This window comes from Gadus macrocephalus, chromosome 3, assembly GCF_031168955.1.
Source record: "Gadus macrocephalus chromosome 3, ASM3116895v1".
Lineage (NCBI taxonomy): Eukaryota > Metazoa > Chordata > Actinopteri > Gadiformes > Gadidae > Gadus > Gadus macrocephalus.
The window spans coordinates 17,062,801-17,080,040 of record NC_082384.1 but is presented as its reverse complement, the minus strand read 5'-3'; the positions used below and the strand labels follow the sequence as shown (position 1 = coordinate 17,080,040).

The 17,240-nt window shown below is 50.1% G+C and overlaps 1 protein-coding gene across 3 annotated transcripts in view; it reads left to right on the top strand.

Annotated features, from left to right (window-relative positions):
- fbxw7 (F-box and WD repeat domain containing 7) overlaps nt 1–14,739 on the top strand; it is an 86,182-nt gene extending 71,443 nt beyond the window's left edge. For all 3 annotated transcript variants that reach the window (XM_060047662.1, XM_060047663.1, XM_060047664.1), the window contains 5 exons: nt 135–248; nt 5,583–5,764; nt 7,103–7,328; nt 9,632–9,842; nt 11,811–14,739. In XM_060047662.1, the coding sequence (XP_059903645.1) occupies nt 135–248; nt 5,583–5,764; nt 7,103–7,328; nt 9,632–9,842; nt 11,811–12,079 (1,002 nt within the window). In that variant the 3' untranslated portion in view covers nt 12,080–14,739. The remainder of the gene's footprint in view (nt 1–134; nt 249–5,582; nt 5,765–7,102; nt 7,329–9,631; nt 9,843–11,810) is intronic.
- Nucleotides 14,740–17,240: the final 2,501 nt, after the last annotated feature.

The following is a 17,240-nucleotide window of genomic DNA, read 5'->3' as shown; positions in this document are numbered from 1 at the left end:
AAGTGTACACCGCCCGCATACAGCACCACCTGCCTCCCGTGTGGACGTTGAGTCGGTTAACCTCCCATTAATAACCGTCTTCTGTCGTCCCCCCCCCCCCGACCTCCCCCTCATTCCTCTCTCCCCACCCCAAGGTGCTGAAGGGTCACGACGACCACGTTATCACATGCCTCCAGTTCTGCGGCAACCGTATCGTCAGTGGCTCTGACGACAACACGCTCAAGGTCTGGTCGGCTGTCACGGGGAAGGTAAGGGTCCGCCCCCGCCGTCATCTTCCTCCCTCACTGCCGCCCCTCATCTTCCTCCCTCTTTCTGCTGGAGTCCGGTTGGCTGGGGGTTTCATTGGGATTGTTTTTCAAGGCTTTCCTGTCTACCTTTTTTCCCTTTCTAATAGGCCCGTTAAACAGCATGGGGGATTCAATTGTTCAGGAGCTCAAGATGTTGTGCAACGTCATTGTACAGCGCACAACAGAGCGTCAGCAGTTGCCTTGTCTAGCGTTACGCATTTCCAAGCAATGCATTTTAAAATGGCCTCCCTCCGGCAGCCAACTTCTCATTCATGCTACACACCCCCTGTCCTGATGGTTATTGATTACTGGCATTAGCTCATCCACCGAAACCTTTCCTTGCAGGACTCCATTTTGTCCTTTTTCTATTTAGCATTTAGCCGTTTTGCAGTGAAATGACTTGCGGCATGGCAAGGAATCCCACACTCTGGGTCAGTATTTATACTTAAGCCGGTGCAGCAACAGAAACATTGTGCCTCGGCTGGTCTCAAATTCCTTACAGCTCTTTCTGGACTGCATTTTTGCAGAACATTGGCCGAATGTGTCTCTTAAGGCACTGGCTCCTTCCTCTTTGTGTTTCCATGTGCAAAAAAGGAATTGGATCACATTGGAAATAATACCGTGGCTGGTATCGCATCTGGCATCCGCTTTGGCAGGAATAAAGAGGAGATAAAAGCCCTCTGAGAAGCGGATGTCCAGCATGATAATTCTGGCTTGTTTAAGATTTGAACACGGTGGACCAGAGAGGGAAAGGGGGATAAACAGGCCCGTTTTGTTCCTGCGTAGGCTCTTCCTCATGAGCGAATAAAAGGTTTGTATCGGGGCCAAGCCGCAATTACACGGATATCAGCCACAGCGTTTGCTGATCTGTACAGATCTGGCCAAGGTCATCTGATTGCCACACGCCACTGATTGGCTCGCCCATCCGCAGCAGAGGCTAAGATCAGGGGTTTATGGACTTAAAGCGGCAGTGGCACCACCCCGCCAAGTGGGGAAACATCTGTGGTTGAGTCCTGTTGCCCCCGAAGGTTCCTTGGTATTGCCCTGCAGCCAGCCACGGATTACGCCGCCATGTTGGTTGGTTGTGTAGTTTGTCAATATCGAATATGGCGCGTTCTTTTCATGTCTTCCCAAATTAAGCTCAACCAAAGCAACCAGGAGGAAAGCCGGTTGGAGGGAAGGAGAAATGCATGTGGGTCATGTTTGTTTATTGAGTTAAGGATGTTGAGGAGCGTAGAAGCGGAAAATGTCCTTGTGTATTTGTCTATATATATATTTATATAGATATATTCCATGCACATCCCTCTCCTTTCAATGGTTTGCTGTTGACAGAGAGAAATCCTCACCGGAGAGGAATGTCCAATTAAGCTCAGTGGACAATTTGATTTTAAGTGGCTGTCGATGCCAGTCCCAAACAGGACGTAACACACACCGGCAATGCCGCCACCATGCTCACTCATCCCCCTCCTCTGCCGTCAATACTCGTCGTCTGTTCTTAACCAAAGCATTTCAAGACCCGTGGGGTGATTATCAAAGCAAAGGCTTTCAACCTGTCCACATGTATCAGGGGTGGACACGGTAGTGCCTTATTTTCTGGTGACATTGAAGCCTTAGGTGGTGATATTGGTTTTTTAGGAAGACACTGATCCAGGTTTCCATGTGGCTCCAATACCAAGCAAAGACGAGAGAAGCTGCAACATTAACACAAATGCAAAACATTGACTGGCTTGGATGTCCGAAGGAAAACTCCAGAATTTGGTCTGCACAACGGCACAAACGTGTGCTGTATCTCAGTTCAAGAAACGATGATGAAAAACAATATTTGCGTTAGAATGATCCTAAACTGCTGTTCTTTTTGTTGGATTTAAATTGGATGGGTATTGTGTATCACAGAATATCCAATGCTGGTATGACTCAGATTCTCTAGTGTAGAAAATTGGATGACTGCCTCACTGTTTTCCAGACCAAATCCTTCCTTAATAACCAATACCAGGACCAAACCTGTGAAGACCACGCGGTTGACATTTAAGGATGTTTGTGTGACCGTGGTCTTATTTTGTAGCCTGTGACGTAAACTCCCACCGGCCCTAATGACTCTTGGATGTCTTGCAATCTAACCATTGCTCAAAAGCATTTGTTTCGGAAGGAACCAAATATATTATTCAGTACAAATATAGAACCAAAACAGAGTCAGGAAATGGTTAGTTGTTACTTGCCCTGTTTAGTTGCTGGGGCGGATCTTATGAGATCAGCCAACAAGGCATTCTTTTATAATATAGTAACTTGCGTATTTTGGTAAAGCCTGAAGCTAACATTGTTTCATTATTCAATCCAAAATTGGCAAACCAACCTTAAGCTTTTTATTAATTCAAATGTAGCATCTGATTATTAATCACTTTTCATGAAAGTGCGGTAAACGGACAAAGCGGTGTTATCGTCCTACGGCCGCTCCAAGGCCTTTGCTTTTTAATGTTCTCCTAATATCGTATTATACAGCGACGCAGGGAATTACGCCCCTACCTGTGAGGCCATCATGAAATGAATACATGAACAGATTAGGCACAAATGCCGGCCTCTCCTCTTTAAAAGCTTTGGGACGTAACGCGGACACACAAGTTCGATAAAAGAATTACGAGGAAAAAAAACCTTGGATATAAAGGCCAATTACATAAGAGATTAATGCAGTCAGTCTGATGCATTGACTAAAGGTGCCATACGACCAAATGTAATTGCAGCCAATAAATCTTTTGAAATTGCTGGGCTTTTTTTTTTTTTAAGTTAAACCACAGGTAACGGTGGCTTGCAGTGGCCACAGCAGCTGTTGCCTTATGCAGACTCCGGTGCACAGATGTATACGTCCTGGATGCCTCTTTTTCTCTGCTCGTCCTCTACCTCTGAAGATGTTAAGCTCAAATCAGCCCTCCTTTTGCCTTTCTTTCTTTCTTTTCTCTATTCCCACACACGCACGCACACGCGCGCTGCTTCAAAGGCTGCCTGCTGTTTAGCAGAGCAGCCCATGTCCTTGGTGTTGTCAGTCAGCACCAGTCTCAGCTGTCGGGCTGATTTAAAATGGCAGCGCTGCTGTCTCCTGCCATCAGATCCAAGGGAGGGTGTGCTCTGCCAGATGTTCTCGCTGTATGGATATTGGCACACCTTCAGACCCAATGAGGCAAGGGCTTTTCCCCTCGACGCCTGTTCTCACGGCTACAAACGACGTTCAGAGATTTCCCGGCGTATAACCTTAGTTCTCCCCCCACTGAAACTGTTGGTGTCTCCGTAGGACTCTTGCTTTCCATGGTCATCCTCGTCACGGCACACGGTTTGACATGGGTCCTTCAGAAGGTTCCATGCACTCGTGGCCGCGGTGATGGACGATTTACCATTTGACGGCACTAATACCAGCTGGGCATTTTAATAGACGGAAGGGGGTGGGCTTCCATGTTTCCTGCTGGGTGTCGGGCCAGCGGATTTACCCCCAGCCATTTCCTAGCGATCTATCGCATGCCGAGCATACCTTTCATGAGATGCAGAGTCCCTCAAGCATGCCGGGGGGACGGTCGGACGGCGGTCTGCATAACACAAGCCGTGGGAGTCCTGCAGTCTGGCTTCCTCAACCAAGCCATTATAGCCAAGGAGCCAACTAATAATCATCCCCTCCTATAATGGTGCAGTGTGACAAAAATAATGTAATGGCTAGCTATTACTGGCTTAAGCTTTTCATTTAGGCAGGTTCCTGCAGAGTCACCCCCCCCCCACACAGCCCCCTAAGCTCCCTTCATATCTAGGGAGTCTCTTGAATTTCCCTATTTTACGTATTTTTTTTAATCTTCATACCATATTGCAAAACGGCATGGTATGAAGGAACCTATACTGTGTGCACTGCGTAGACATTGTCAAATGTGTGTGGGAAGGGGGGGGGGGGGGGGGGGGGGGGTCAACGACAACGACCGAAACGTATCATGACATATACAGTACATGTTCAGGGAGGAACATGTACTGTATATGCCAACCGACGCGGTTTCCCACACAGATAAACGTCCTCAGCCGCTCATCTGTGATATCCCTCCCCTCCCACACGCCGCGTGTGAGCAGGCTCTAATCACATGCGTGATTCCCCTTCCTGCAACATGAACCTCTGGCTTTGCCTTGCTAAAAAAATATGATGGCTCCCTAAAGACCTCGGTCGTCAACAATATTCCTTCCGTTTGCGGTCTGCTCCTATGCATGCGGTACAAGGGCTGACAAGTGATTGTGAATAAAACCCCTCGTTTGGTTATAACGCAAAGCTGCTTAAGCGTCAAACCACGTTGCCGGTTGTCATCTTCCTATTGCGGGTTCTTCCCTTGCGGGCTCAGCAGATGTCTTGATCCGTTCATTACCTTAACTAATTAGTATACAAAGACCTGGGCGGGCAGATGGACGGCAGGCAGGGCTCTTTAACGTCGCAGTGAGGCCGGCGGTAAGGTCACGTCACATCAGCCGGCTGACGGTAAATGACCTTAATGAGCGAGTCAGTGAATGGGTTCTCTCCACCCAAAGAGGGCCGGAGGGCGGGGAGGCGGAGACGATGCGTCTTCCTCATTTTGCTGCTGCTGCGGTAAAACACCTCTCCGCGCTCTGCATCGCCCCGGCCCCAGCCGCAGGGTGATCCGATAAACCACGGTCCGGACCAAACTTAACAGCCAATGAGAAGCCACGTGCCACCCCCTCAGACATGTTAATTGAAGATATTAGGGATAATTAGATTGGGAGTGTGAACGGGCCAAAGGGCGTAGCCGGGAATCCAATTGATCAGAAAAGATTGCTGTAACCGCTGTGATCAATAGCTCATCTGCTTTGCCTAATTAGGGGTAATGCATCCGTTGGGCTGGTAATGGCACTTCTCAAAGCCCTTTTGATATGAGAGCCCTCGCTTGCACTGGTACAACGATAATTAAACAATCATTTGATCGGCGGGGGAAAGGGCAGAGCAGATGGGGGGGGGGGGGGGGGGGGGTGGCAGTGGACCCACCAATAAGGGCGCAGCAAGCTATGTTCTTTTCCCAAATAAAACATCCAATATTTATAGTTGTATATAATAAATAAACCAAATGGAAATGATAATCTGCAAACGAATCCGAATCCTGTAGCTCTTGTATTTCTGCCAGACATTTTTGGTATTTACTCCAACTCTGATGGTGTTGTTTTTAAAAGCGTCCGCCGAATGCTATGTAAATTTCATGTTTGCTTCCAATATTTCCCCAACGTCGTCTTGTTTATCGATGGTGTTTGTGTGTGTGTTCTCTCTCCCTCCAGTGTTTGCGGACCCTGGTTGGCCACACGGGCGGCGTGTGGTCGTCCCAGATGAGGGACAACATCATCATCAGCGGCTCCACCGACCGCACGCTCAAGGTGTGGGACGCGGAGACGGGAGAATGTATCCACACCCTCTACGGGCATACCTCAACAGTACGCTGCATGCACCTGCACGAGAAGAGGTATGGCCACCACACTCCCCCCCCCCCCCCCCCCCCCCCAATCCCCCCGCAGAGTCACAGGGTTCGCTTCCCCCCGGGCCGTCAGTCAGAGCGACGGGAGAAACGCATGCCTCGCTCTCTGATTGGGGTTAGCGTACGCGTCTGCCCGGGCGCTCTGCGTTGGCACTCGAGTGTCGGTTTAGCTTTTGTCGCCGGCGATGAAATAAATGAATTACCAAACAAGGCTACTGGGGGCACAACACTTCTAGCAGTCGACGCTATCCGCACAACATGTAGCCTGGCACACTCCACATTGTGTCCTCCAACCTTTCATCAGCGCGTTTATTTGTTGTTTTCCGAGTCGATGTGGAAAACATTACGACAGGTTTCCATCAAAGGCTTTATTAACAAGCCCGGTCCCTGGTGAGGCTTTTCCACTACAGAATCCACCCAGCCCTCCCTCCCCCCCCCCCCCCCCCCCAGCCCTCCCTCCCTCCCGCCTTATTACACCAAGGGAGCAGGCCTCTGAGGCAACGCGCATACAGGATAACATTACCCACCATGCACCAGCCGCCACGCAGCCCCTGACGGTGAGCTGCTGTCGCGGGGTAAGCCGCTCACTCCATTGACTCACTCCAGAGACGCCTCTGCCGCCTCGGGGGCCTCCGAGGTCTCTCCCTAGCGTTTGATTGCTCACAGAGCAGGAGAACATGGCTGCTGACAGCGGTGTGTGTGTGTGTGTGTGTGTGTGTGTGTGTGTGTGTGTGTGTGTGTGTGTGTGTGTGTGTGTGTGTGTGTGTGTGTGTGTGTGTGTGTGTGTGTGTGTGTGTGTGTGTGTGTGTGTGTGTGTGTGTGTGTGTGTGGCGGATGGTGGTGGCTCCTTTGACGTTGGGCTGCGAGGCACTTTGTTACCAAAAAGGGCAACATGCCCCATTCTGTCACCGTCTCGCACGCACGCACACATGCACACGCACATGCACACACACATGCACACAGTGTCGAGTGAGGTCTGCGGTATGTTTTTTTGTGTCCTCGAGTATGGACATGAATAATGCAGCGATGGGCGGTTTGGCTGTGTGGAGGCAGGGACGTATATAATGTGAGCACCTGCCCTTTTTATTATCCGCTGCGGTCGGGCGTGGGGGAAGAGGAGGCCCCGGGAGTCAAAGGCAGATGTGTTGCTCAACACGGAGGAGCCTAAGGAACGCCGCTATACCAACATTTCACAATGATCTCCTGTAGCAGGGCAACGCCGTGACTCACTACTGAAAGACTGTGTATCCTGAGCAAAGCTCCGCACTAGCCTCAACTGGAGTCATCCAAGGCTCTTCTTCTTCTTTCCCTCCCTCCCTTCCTCAGGGTGGTGAGCGGCTCCCGTGACGCCACGCTGCGCGTGTGGGACATCGAGACGGGCCAGTGTCTGCACGTGCTCATGGGCCACGTGGCGGCGGTGCGCTGCGTGCAGTACGACGGGCGCCGCGTGGTCAGCGGCGCCTACGACTTCATGGTCAAGGTGTGGGACCCGGAGACGGAGACCTGCCTGCACACGCTGCAGGGACACACCAACCGGGTGTACTCGCTGCAGGTGAGCCCGCCCTACCGCCCCCCCCCCCCCCCCCCCCCCGCTACTGGTCCCTGCTGGGCGCTGGTCGTCCAGCAGGGAATGCCAAGAGAGTTGTGGTTGAATGACGCGTGTGTGTGTTCTCTTTTGGACCCTTTTATCCGTACGTGCATGGATGTGAAATTGTGTTGGTGCACACATTTGTTGGCTTGCCTGCGTGGAATTCTGAACCGGGGATTGTACCCCTAACCCCAGCAGTGGTGGCGCCATGCGTTGCCCGTTGAGCCGTCATGGTTGGCACAACTCAATAGGCAACGCCAAAGCTATTGAAAGGTGGTACCAGACGTTTATGTTTTATTTGAATCTGTATTACGTCTGAGACTTTTGAAAGGGTTAATAGTAAAACGATGAAATACTAGTCTTTCGTGTGACTTCTTCAGCGGTTAGCCCCTGCCGTCTCTTGTATAATTGAGTGCGGTGTAATTGCGAGAGGAGCAGCCATTTTGAACCGCTCGCCCCCACCCCCACCCCTGCTCCCTGCCATTAGGTCGGCCTCATCATTAGTTCAGCGGGTGCATGCGTCACATCAGTCAGCGCCAGCCACCGGTGGAGAGGGAACACAGTAAACACAATTATTTCCCAAACGATTTTGAGCATCGACGGGCCGGTGAAGTATTCCTCTCCTAAATCCTGCCGCGGCGTTCAGTGAGCCGGTGATGGATGAGGACACCCAGAGTCTTATCTCAAAGGGACTGGCCAATGTGGACGACACCGCAATGTTGTTCAAAACATGGTACAAATCCGCTGGGTGGTTATTGTAGTCCAGAATGTTCTGTCTTTTCTTTGCAGTGCAGTACCGCGTTCCCGTGAAGAACGAACCCCCAAGGCCCCGCGCTATTCTTTTTATTTTTTTACTCAAAAGACTGACTCTCTGTATCTTGGAGTGTTCCCTCCTAGAGCAGAGGAGCTTTAGTTCATCCGACTATGTTGGAGACGAGCCATTTTACGGGTCAATTCTTAACCCAGTGCCCTTTCTCTTCCATGCACTTTTTAAAGGTTTATTTAATTTATCGTAATGCAATTCCCCTACCAAACTGCGCACACACACACCGTTCATGAGCACACACACACACACACACACACACACACACATACAGTGTGAGTGTGTGATGACCCCTATGCCCTCGACGACGTGCCCTGATCCAGTCTGGGTGATGACTGTGCATTTTCCACCCGTCCCATCAACCTTGCACCGCCCACGTCGAAAGGTTGTGTACGGCAATAGGCTATGTACTGTCAGTGTGTTGTAAGACAGGCTGTGATAGGTTGTCTGTCATTGGGTAGTAAGTCAGGCTCTGATAGGTTGTCTGTCATTGTGTTGTAAGACAGGCTGTGATAGGTTGTCTGTCATTGGGTAGTAAGTCAGGCTCTGATAGGTTGTCTGTCATTGTGTTGTAAGACAGGCTGTGATAGGTTGTCTGTCATTGGGTAGTAAGTCAGGCTCTGATAGGTTGTCTGTCATTGTGTTGTAAGACAGGCTGTGATAGGTTGTCTGTCATTGGGTAGTAAGTCAGGCTCTGATAGGTTGTCTGTCATTGTGTTGTAAGACAGGCTGTGATAGGTTGTCTGTCATTGGGTAGTAAGTCAGGCTCTGATAGGTTGTCTGTCATTGTGTTGTAAGACAGGCTGTGATAGGTTGTCTGTCATTGGGTAGTAAGTCAGGCTCTGATAGGTTGTCTGTCATTGTGTTGTAAGACAGGCTGTGATAGGTTGTCTGTCATTGGGTAGTAAGTCAGGCTCTGATAGGTTGTCTGTCATTGTGTTGTAAGACAGGCTGTGATAGGTTGTCTGTCAGTGTGGCACAGGCTGTGATAGTTGGTGTATTTATTATTCCGTTGTTACACTGTTTACCGTTTTATTTGTGGGTGTTTGTCCAGCCAACCTTGAATTTCCTATTAATTCAATCTATAGCCTATGAATATAAATACAAATTATTTTGTGTATTGTGTCCAATGACTACATATATTGTCTCTGACCTACACTACTGAAGTCTCAGTGTTGCTTATTGTTAGATAATCAGATATCGATTTGTTTTTTTATCACAGTCACCATCAAACAGTAAACCCATCCCCCAGTCCACGGTCCCCATGCTATTCTCTGCTGTGGGTGTGGTCGGTCAGTGGGTGGATGGCTACTTGTTACTCATACTAGTGTGTGGAGTTTACGTGCACACTGTGGAAGTGTGACCACCACTGCCCGCTGTTCTATTAACATGATCAGTAAAACCTGACCTGGTTTTGTGTGTGTGCGTGTGTGTGTGTGTGTAGTTTGACAGCATCCACGTGGTGAGTGGCTCCCTGGACACGTCCATCCGCGTGTGGGACGTGGAGACGGGGAACTGCATCCACACGCTGACGGGCCACCAGTCGCTCACCAGCGGCATGGAGCTCAAGGACAACATCCTGGTGTCCGGCAACGCCGACTCCACCGTCAAGATCTGGGACATCAAGACGGGCCAGTGCCTGCAGACCCTGCAAGGTGAGCCCGTCCCAGAGAACCGGCCAGCCGACAGGACCCGGGCCAGGGCTGGGTAGGGGGGGGGGGGGGGGGCTTTGTGGCTGGGCTAGAAATGGTTTTTGAAAAGGGCTTTGTTTTCTTGGAGAGCGACCAAGCGGTGGAACAGTGCTCGGGCCCGGGGGGAAGGCTCCAGAACCAGCGGGCCGTGCGTGAGGGGAATTACACATTGATCCGAAACGGCGGAGATGTTGTGTTTTTATTCTGGCCCACGCTTAAATGCTACGCTTGGCTGCACAGGAAGGGGAGTCTTCTAATACAGCCACTGAATTGCCTGGTGCGATTTTATTTTCTAAACGGTACAATTAGCGGGGATTCATCGTAGTTCACAGTACTGGAGAAATGCATTTTGGTTTACAGGCAGGGAATTTAGATATTTTTTTTGAAGACAATATCATCTCTGAGATGAGCAGGCGGGATATCTATGGAGAAGGAAAGATACAGCGGCTGAGCTTCAGAACAGTCGCACCCCGCCCCTCTGCCCACCCGGGCCTCGGCGCCCGCCTAATGGCCCCCCACACCTGCGCCCCGCTCCCTCCAAAGCCCCCGTTAGGAAGCTCTAGACGATTTATTCAGATTGTTCCATCCCAAACCGGGACGTGCAGCACAAAGGGAAGCCCCCGCGAGAGAGGCGAGAGAGGCGAGGGGGGGGGGGGGGGGGGGATGAAAGGGAAGGGGATGAGTGGTAGGGGGCATGGGGTTTGGAGGGTGAGGTGGGGGGGTGGGGGGAGGAGGAGATCAGGGGGAGAGGAGGTGTCTCTTGTGAAGAGAGCGAGAGAGGGGTTGTGAAGGGTCGGGGCACAGCGAGAGAGAGCAGCTGATGGGGGAGGTTCTTTTTTCTTTTTAGTTTTTGTAGGTCACATAATTAGGTCAGCGGGCAATTTGTGTGCTGTTCATTAGTGTGTTTAGATAAAGACAATAGGCCGCCGAAACGGCCTCCGTCGCTCAGAGCGTGAGCCACCCACCCCCACCCGAGGGCTGGGGGTAGAGCCGGGGAAAAGGGGTTTTGTAAACCCTTCCAATTAACGCAAAGGGAGAAGAAACCAGGGAAACAAACAGCCTCGCTAACGAACAATCCCGCATTTGTATTGCAAAATGGCAGCCGTGTGCTTCTCCCCGGAAAAACACAATCAGGGGATTAAATGGAAAGAGGTGGCTCTTCCATTGGTTGTGTTGCAGGCACTTTAGGTTTGCCGAAGCCTTAATTGATTTATATTCCGATATCATTTCCCCGCCTGGAGGGAAATCAAGAGTAGCTGCACTCCCTTGGGTCTCATGAGGATGCCGCGGCTGGGGGACGCAGGGGGTGTGAAAGAGGGCGGTGGTTGTGTGGTTGTGGTTGTGTGTGTTTGAGTTTCGTCAAGCAGGCAAAACAACCGGCGGCACTCCCCAGTCTTAGGGTGTTGGGTTACCGACGGCAACAAATAAACACACCTGCAGTGTCAGCATGGACGCGTCGCAGTAGTAGCTGCAGTATCGGTTGCTCCTCTCCCCTCCGCACCTGGCCACGCCCTCCCATCGCCCCGCTCTCACTCTCTCACTCACTCTCTCAGACAAGGTGTTGACGACTCAGCGGTTTCCTAACCTGCATGTTGGAGCATCATTTTGCCTTTGGTAGCCAAAAGTAGAAAAAAATAGCGCTTGCATTTAGATCCATAAAGAAATAAGCTCAGGTTTAGGGTTAGGGCTAACCAAATGATGATCATTGTTGTTGTCATTATTGTCATCGTTATTCTAGTTTATGTTACTATATTTCTTTATGGGCTTTAATTTCAGTGTATTTTATTGCTGGTAGTCATTTGTTGCCATTATTATTACGACCATCATTATTATTATTACCGTCCTTATTGTTCTCCTCATCATGACCCATGTGAATGCGGCGGTGGTCCTTCCCTGACCTTGCCTCCCTTTGCCTCCCCCCCCCCCCCCCAGGGCCCCACAAGCACCAGAGCGCCGTGACGTGCCTGCAGTTCAACAAGAACTTTGTGATCACCAGCTCGGACGACGGCACCGTCAAGCTGTGGGACCTGAAGACGGGCGAGTTCATCCGCAACCTGGTCACCCTGGAGAGCGGCGGCAGCGGCGGCGTGGTGTGGCGCATCCGGGCCTCCAACACCAAGCTGGTGTGCGCGGTGGGCAGCCGCAACGGCACCGAGGAGACCAAGCTGCTGGTCCTGGACTTTGACGTGGACATGAAGTGAGGCGGCGGCGGCGGCGGCAGCAGCAGCAGAAGAGGACGAAGAAGTGGGGAGGAAGAGACCCAGGGGGGGCGGAGGAGGGCGTGTGGAGGATGGAAACGCACACACACACAAACACACAATACAGAGCAGGGTGTATGGGGCGTGGGGAGCGGCCGGGGGGGGGGGGGGGGGGGGGAGGTAGGGTGAAGTGGGGATGCTGGGAAGATTTGAAAAGCTCACCCCAAATCGACACTAGCCCGGCGCTCGCCTCGGCCGGTTCTCCCCCCCCCCACCCCCCACCCCCCCCCCAAGCCTGTCCACACTACTGTCCGGCAGTCTGGTTCCCTCCAGGAAGACCACCGGTTGGAACCGCCCTTCCTGTCCTCCTATTGGCCAACCTAACTGAGGAGGAGACCCACCCAGCTGCCATCCACTGACCGCCACTCATCTAAGCCGCCGCACTCGCCTGCATGAGATCAGAGAGGAGGGGGTCGACCCGGCATGGGAGGTGGCGGAGGAGCCCTGATTGGTCAACGCCCCCCTCCTCCTCCCCCCCCACCCACCCGCCCCTGAGGAAGAGGAGGAGCATGACGAGCAAGAGAGTGACTCTTCTGAAGTCAACGGCTTCACTGAGACTTTCCTTCACATAAAGCTGACAGACAGGATGCTGAGATGTATAAAGATATATTATTTTCTATCCTTCCCTCCCTCCCTCTCCCCTCCACCCCACCCATGCTTGACAGACAGTCACACACACACACACACACACACACACACACACACACACACACACACACACACACACACACACACACACACACACACACACACACACACACAGACACAGACAGACACAAGCACAGACATACAGTCAGACACACACAGTCACACACAAGGTCACACAAGCAACAAATGGTACACAGGAGATTGAGAAAGGGGAACTATTCTAGGAGCAGATATGTTTGGTGGGGAAAGGTGGTGCACACACACACTCTCTTGTTTCAAAAACTAGGTTAAGGAGAAGGGTTGGGGGGTTATACAGTTGGCCCCCGCCCACTAACTTGTCACTCCAGTTCCGTTTGGGGGTTTTTCCGTTTTTATTTACGCACATTATTTTAATTTTTTCTCCCTCGTGTTTTTATTTTGTCACACAATATCACACCAAAACACAACTGTGAATCGCGTTTCAACGTTCAGTTCAGCATAAGAAAAAGGAAGCCTTTTCCTCAGTCTCACGGTTGCCCATGGCAACGCATGGCAGTATTAGAGCCTACTCCGCTGTTATTATAGTTTTTGACACAATGGGTTTTTTTCGGGGGCGGGGGGGGGGGGTGGGTGCGCAAGTTTGGGAGCTCAGTCTCCTCATGAACACGTGCTGTCCAGGATTTTCAAAAAGGGTTCAGGTGTCTCCTCAGACGGCCTGCTGTGGTCGGAGGAAGTGAAGTCAGAGGAAGTGAGTTTTTTTCCGAATACCCCCACCCCCTTCTTGCCCCCCACCTCTCCCTGCTCCTCCCCCTTCCCAAGTACTGTGTTTCTTGTTTTGTTTTTGTTTTTTACCAGTGGCCAAACTGTATTTATGCTGCTAGATGGACGGAACAGAGGATTGAACTTTTACTTGCTGTGACGTTTTAGTCCCAGGCGAAATTCCAAGGTGAACTCATTTAGTTTGGACTTTTTAAAAAAGACATGGAGGACATGCAGAAAAATATAAAATAAAACGAGCAAATAGGAAAACAAAACGTGACAGATACCATCCCGGGTTGTTTGTGTTTTGTTTGTTGGTGGGTTTTTGTTGTTTTTTTTGCATTGTTTTCTTTGTTTGTTTATTTGCCACTGAAACTTGAGCCAAACGTGCCTCCACGAGGCTGGATGTCCAACAGACAGGAGAGCCGAGAGGTCGAGACGAGGTGATGAGTAAGAGGGCTGCGTGTCTGTGTGCGTGCGTGTTTGTGTTTGTGGGTGCGTGTGTGTGTTAGAGTGTTTCTGGGCAAACCTAAACGCATTCCTTGGGTCGAGAGCTCTGACGGCCTGCTCTTGAGGGGAAATTACAAACGGCACTTGGCAGAAGAGATCAAATGGAAAAAAGGAAAAAGATTGTTTTTCTTTTTCTTTTACCGGTTCAAAAGTCCCGGTGAGTTCGCATCCCAAAAACAGCGGACGCCATCGCGAGCATATAGAGACAAAACGCCAGGAGTCTACGTGCTCACGGGGACGCGCCGGTTATAGTGTCACATGCTTTTTTTGAGCGGCTCCAACGCAACAAGTGATCTCGCCGAGCAGTGACCGAGCGAACGGGAGGCGCTCGGGGAGTCAGAGCGAGCGGCCTCCATCCCACCCCCTCCCCCCCAGGAATCACAAGGCGAGCTGAACTGTGAAAGTGGTATAACACTGTATATTAAACAAAGGAAAAAAAGAAAACGAATCTTGCTCTGGATCTTCTACCTGGTTTTCTCCCTCTGTTTAATTTATGGTCCGGTTTGAGAAATCACATCTGCTTTGCAGGTGTTACGATGTTGTTCATTTTTTTTTGTTTTTTCTGGTTCATGTAAACTGCCTGGCAAAAAAAAGAACAGACAGTAAAAAAACCTTAAAGGGATTGTGTATTTGTTTGATTTACTTAGAATTTTTATTTTCTTATAACTTAAGTGCAATAAAACGTGGGTTTTTCTTTTTCATTGCAAGCTTTTCCCTCGTCAGTTTTTTCTCGTCCGTGTGTGTGCCAAACTCGAGTCTGTAGAAAAACACTTGGAATATACAGTTTTCACGTCCATGTTTTGAGCGAAAATTACAGTTCCCTTTTATTCAGTCTTAAAATGCCCTTCGAATAATTCTAAAAGTGTTTTCCTTAATACACGTAGTAAACATCAAAACATATTTACTCGCCACACAACTTGATGCAGAACATTTTCTGGAAATCTTTATAGACACACAGGAAAAAACAACATCCAAAAGCAATTCTAGCATTGCTTTATCTTTGACAGTTCATCACACCTTTTCAAACAGCTTGTTCAGCTCAATACTCAAGTGAGTACGCTATATTTGTGGTGTGTAATTACGTGTGGCGTTTACAACCAGCATCAGCAGCATGCTGCCCACATGCACACCGTGGTCCAGGGGCGCGTGTATATATAGAAGACCGCTTCACGGTCTCCTCTTGCCCGTTGCTTAGCGATGGCTCCCTCTCTTCCTCAGTCAGAAGGTGCGCTCGCGCTACCATAGTAGAGCTATTGTGAGAGAACGGTGAAGGCGCTGCATCCTAACATGAATGGACACGTTGGGGGAATTTCCTCTTCGGTTGGCAAGGTTACCTCCGCATGCTTGTTCGTTCCCAGGCCATTGCTACACCGTGTAGCGCAAGCAGCTGTTCTGCGTTGTCGAGAGTGGTCCTATAGACACCAATGAAGAGCAAGGGTTACTCGTTGCTACACCGAGCTGTAAATACTAATAGATTTTGTGTACCATATATTTTTTGAGTCAAAACATTGGCCGACATGGAGGTGGGAACATTTGGAAAAATCATTGACGTAATTCAAAATCAATTCATTATGTTATTTGGATCAAATGCTCTGAGGAAGTCTTCTCATGGAGAAGAGCTCATCGCAAACAGAAATACATTAATATTTCTCCATTCTCAGCCCCTTAATTAACTTCCTGAAGGTGAAGGTGATGAATCATCCTATTTGCCTCCCAGTTATTGGCCATTCATCTACCTTATATCTTTCCCGCCTCGTCCGCACCGCAGTCCTACTTGACGAATGTTTGCTATCCTTCACAGTACACCTCTCGGAACAATGGAGCCTATAGGAGTGTGTGGGGGCTGACTCGGCCCGCACCGCACAACCCAACCACGCGCGTGATGGATGTAAGGAGGAAAACGGTTGCATTGGACGGGGAGGAATGGGGAATGCTCCTTTTGCACCACTTGTGTTTAGGCGGAGGACTGCAAAAGATGGATGGGATTAATGCTGAAGGGTTTAAATGACGAAAAAGTAAAGGTCACAAGGGGGAGTAGGTTGCGTGTGTGTGTGTGTGGAGCGCACCCCCCCCCCCCTCTGTTTATCTTTGTTCAGTAATCCTGGCCGGGAGCGATGCTGCTGCTCTTTCCGTTCACGAGAGAATCTCAAAGGCCTGTAAGTGAAACGGCGCCCTGGAATTCCACCCCTCACTGTAATCCTGTTTTCCTTGACCTTGTGCTAACAACCAGAAGAAGAAGAAGAAAAAAAAAAACGTTAAACCACAGGAACTGTGAAGGTTTCTGGGTTGTCACGGTGACCCCCCGATGCTTCATGATGGCCTCATGAATGCACATGGTTAGGGGGTTCGAGTCCTGGCTGATTATATCGGTCGCTCTCATCGCGAGGACCACCCCAGCACAACCAGAGGGGGATTATTCGATTGCACTGACCGCTCTCCAGCACTCTGCAGGTAGATGGTGATTCTGGGTCCCCCATGGGGAGGGGGCGCAGAAGGTGAGGGGAGTCTTCATGCTATGGTCTCTCGGTACATAAGGCACATTTAGAGCTATAATGTCACCACTGGGCTCCCTTCCTTGTCGCTCCTGTGTGTGTGCGTTTGAGAGAGTTTGTGTGTGTATTTGTGTGTGTGTCTGTGTTGTGTATGGGGATGAGTCTCTTCAAAAGATGTAGGCCTATTCTCTCAACAAACATTCGAGTGGATGACTTGCGCGGTCACCTTTCGCTGTAATGATTTTCCACTGTGGAGAAAGTCGAAGCATAATCCGTTGTAGCGCTGCACTATTTTACAGCATTGCAGTAATCCTCCCAGTGGCTTCTCCTCTTTCCTTTCCTTTTTTTTTCCCTCTGATGTCAATAATCAGTGCTGGGATCTGTAGTCGGTGGTTACAGAGTCCTGGATATTGGCCCAAACTCAAACAACCCCCCTGTTGCGTCTAATATAGGATTTTATAGATATGAATAATTTTTTTGTCCAATCCTGAGGAAGATTTGATTGTTTACCCTCTCACTTCTCCGCATATATATCTAGGTGTTAATTGGAACAAGTGGCAGATACTGGCAGTCGGTCTAAGCTATCTGAATCAAACAGTTATTCCCACAGTGTGAAGTTGTATTATGGGAAGCCACAGCTATGGAAAAAACACTTTGTACCAGCAGGGTTGGGTACTTTGTGAAATGGCCCAACGGTTGAATAATCCCTAGTTACT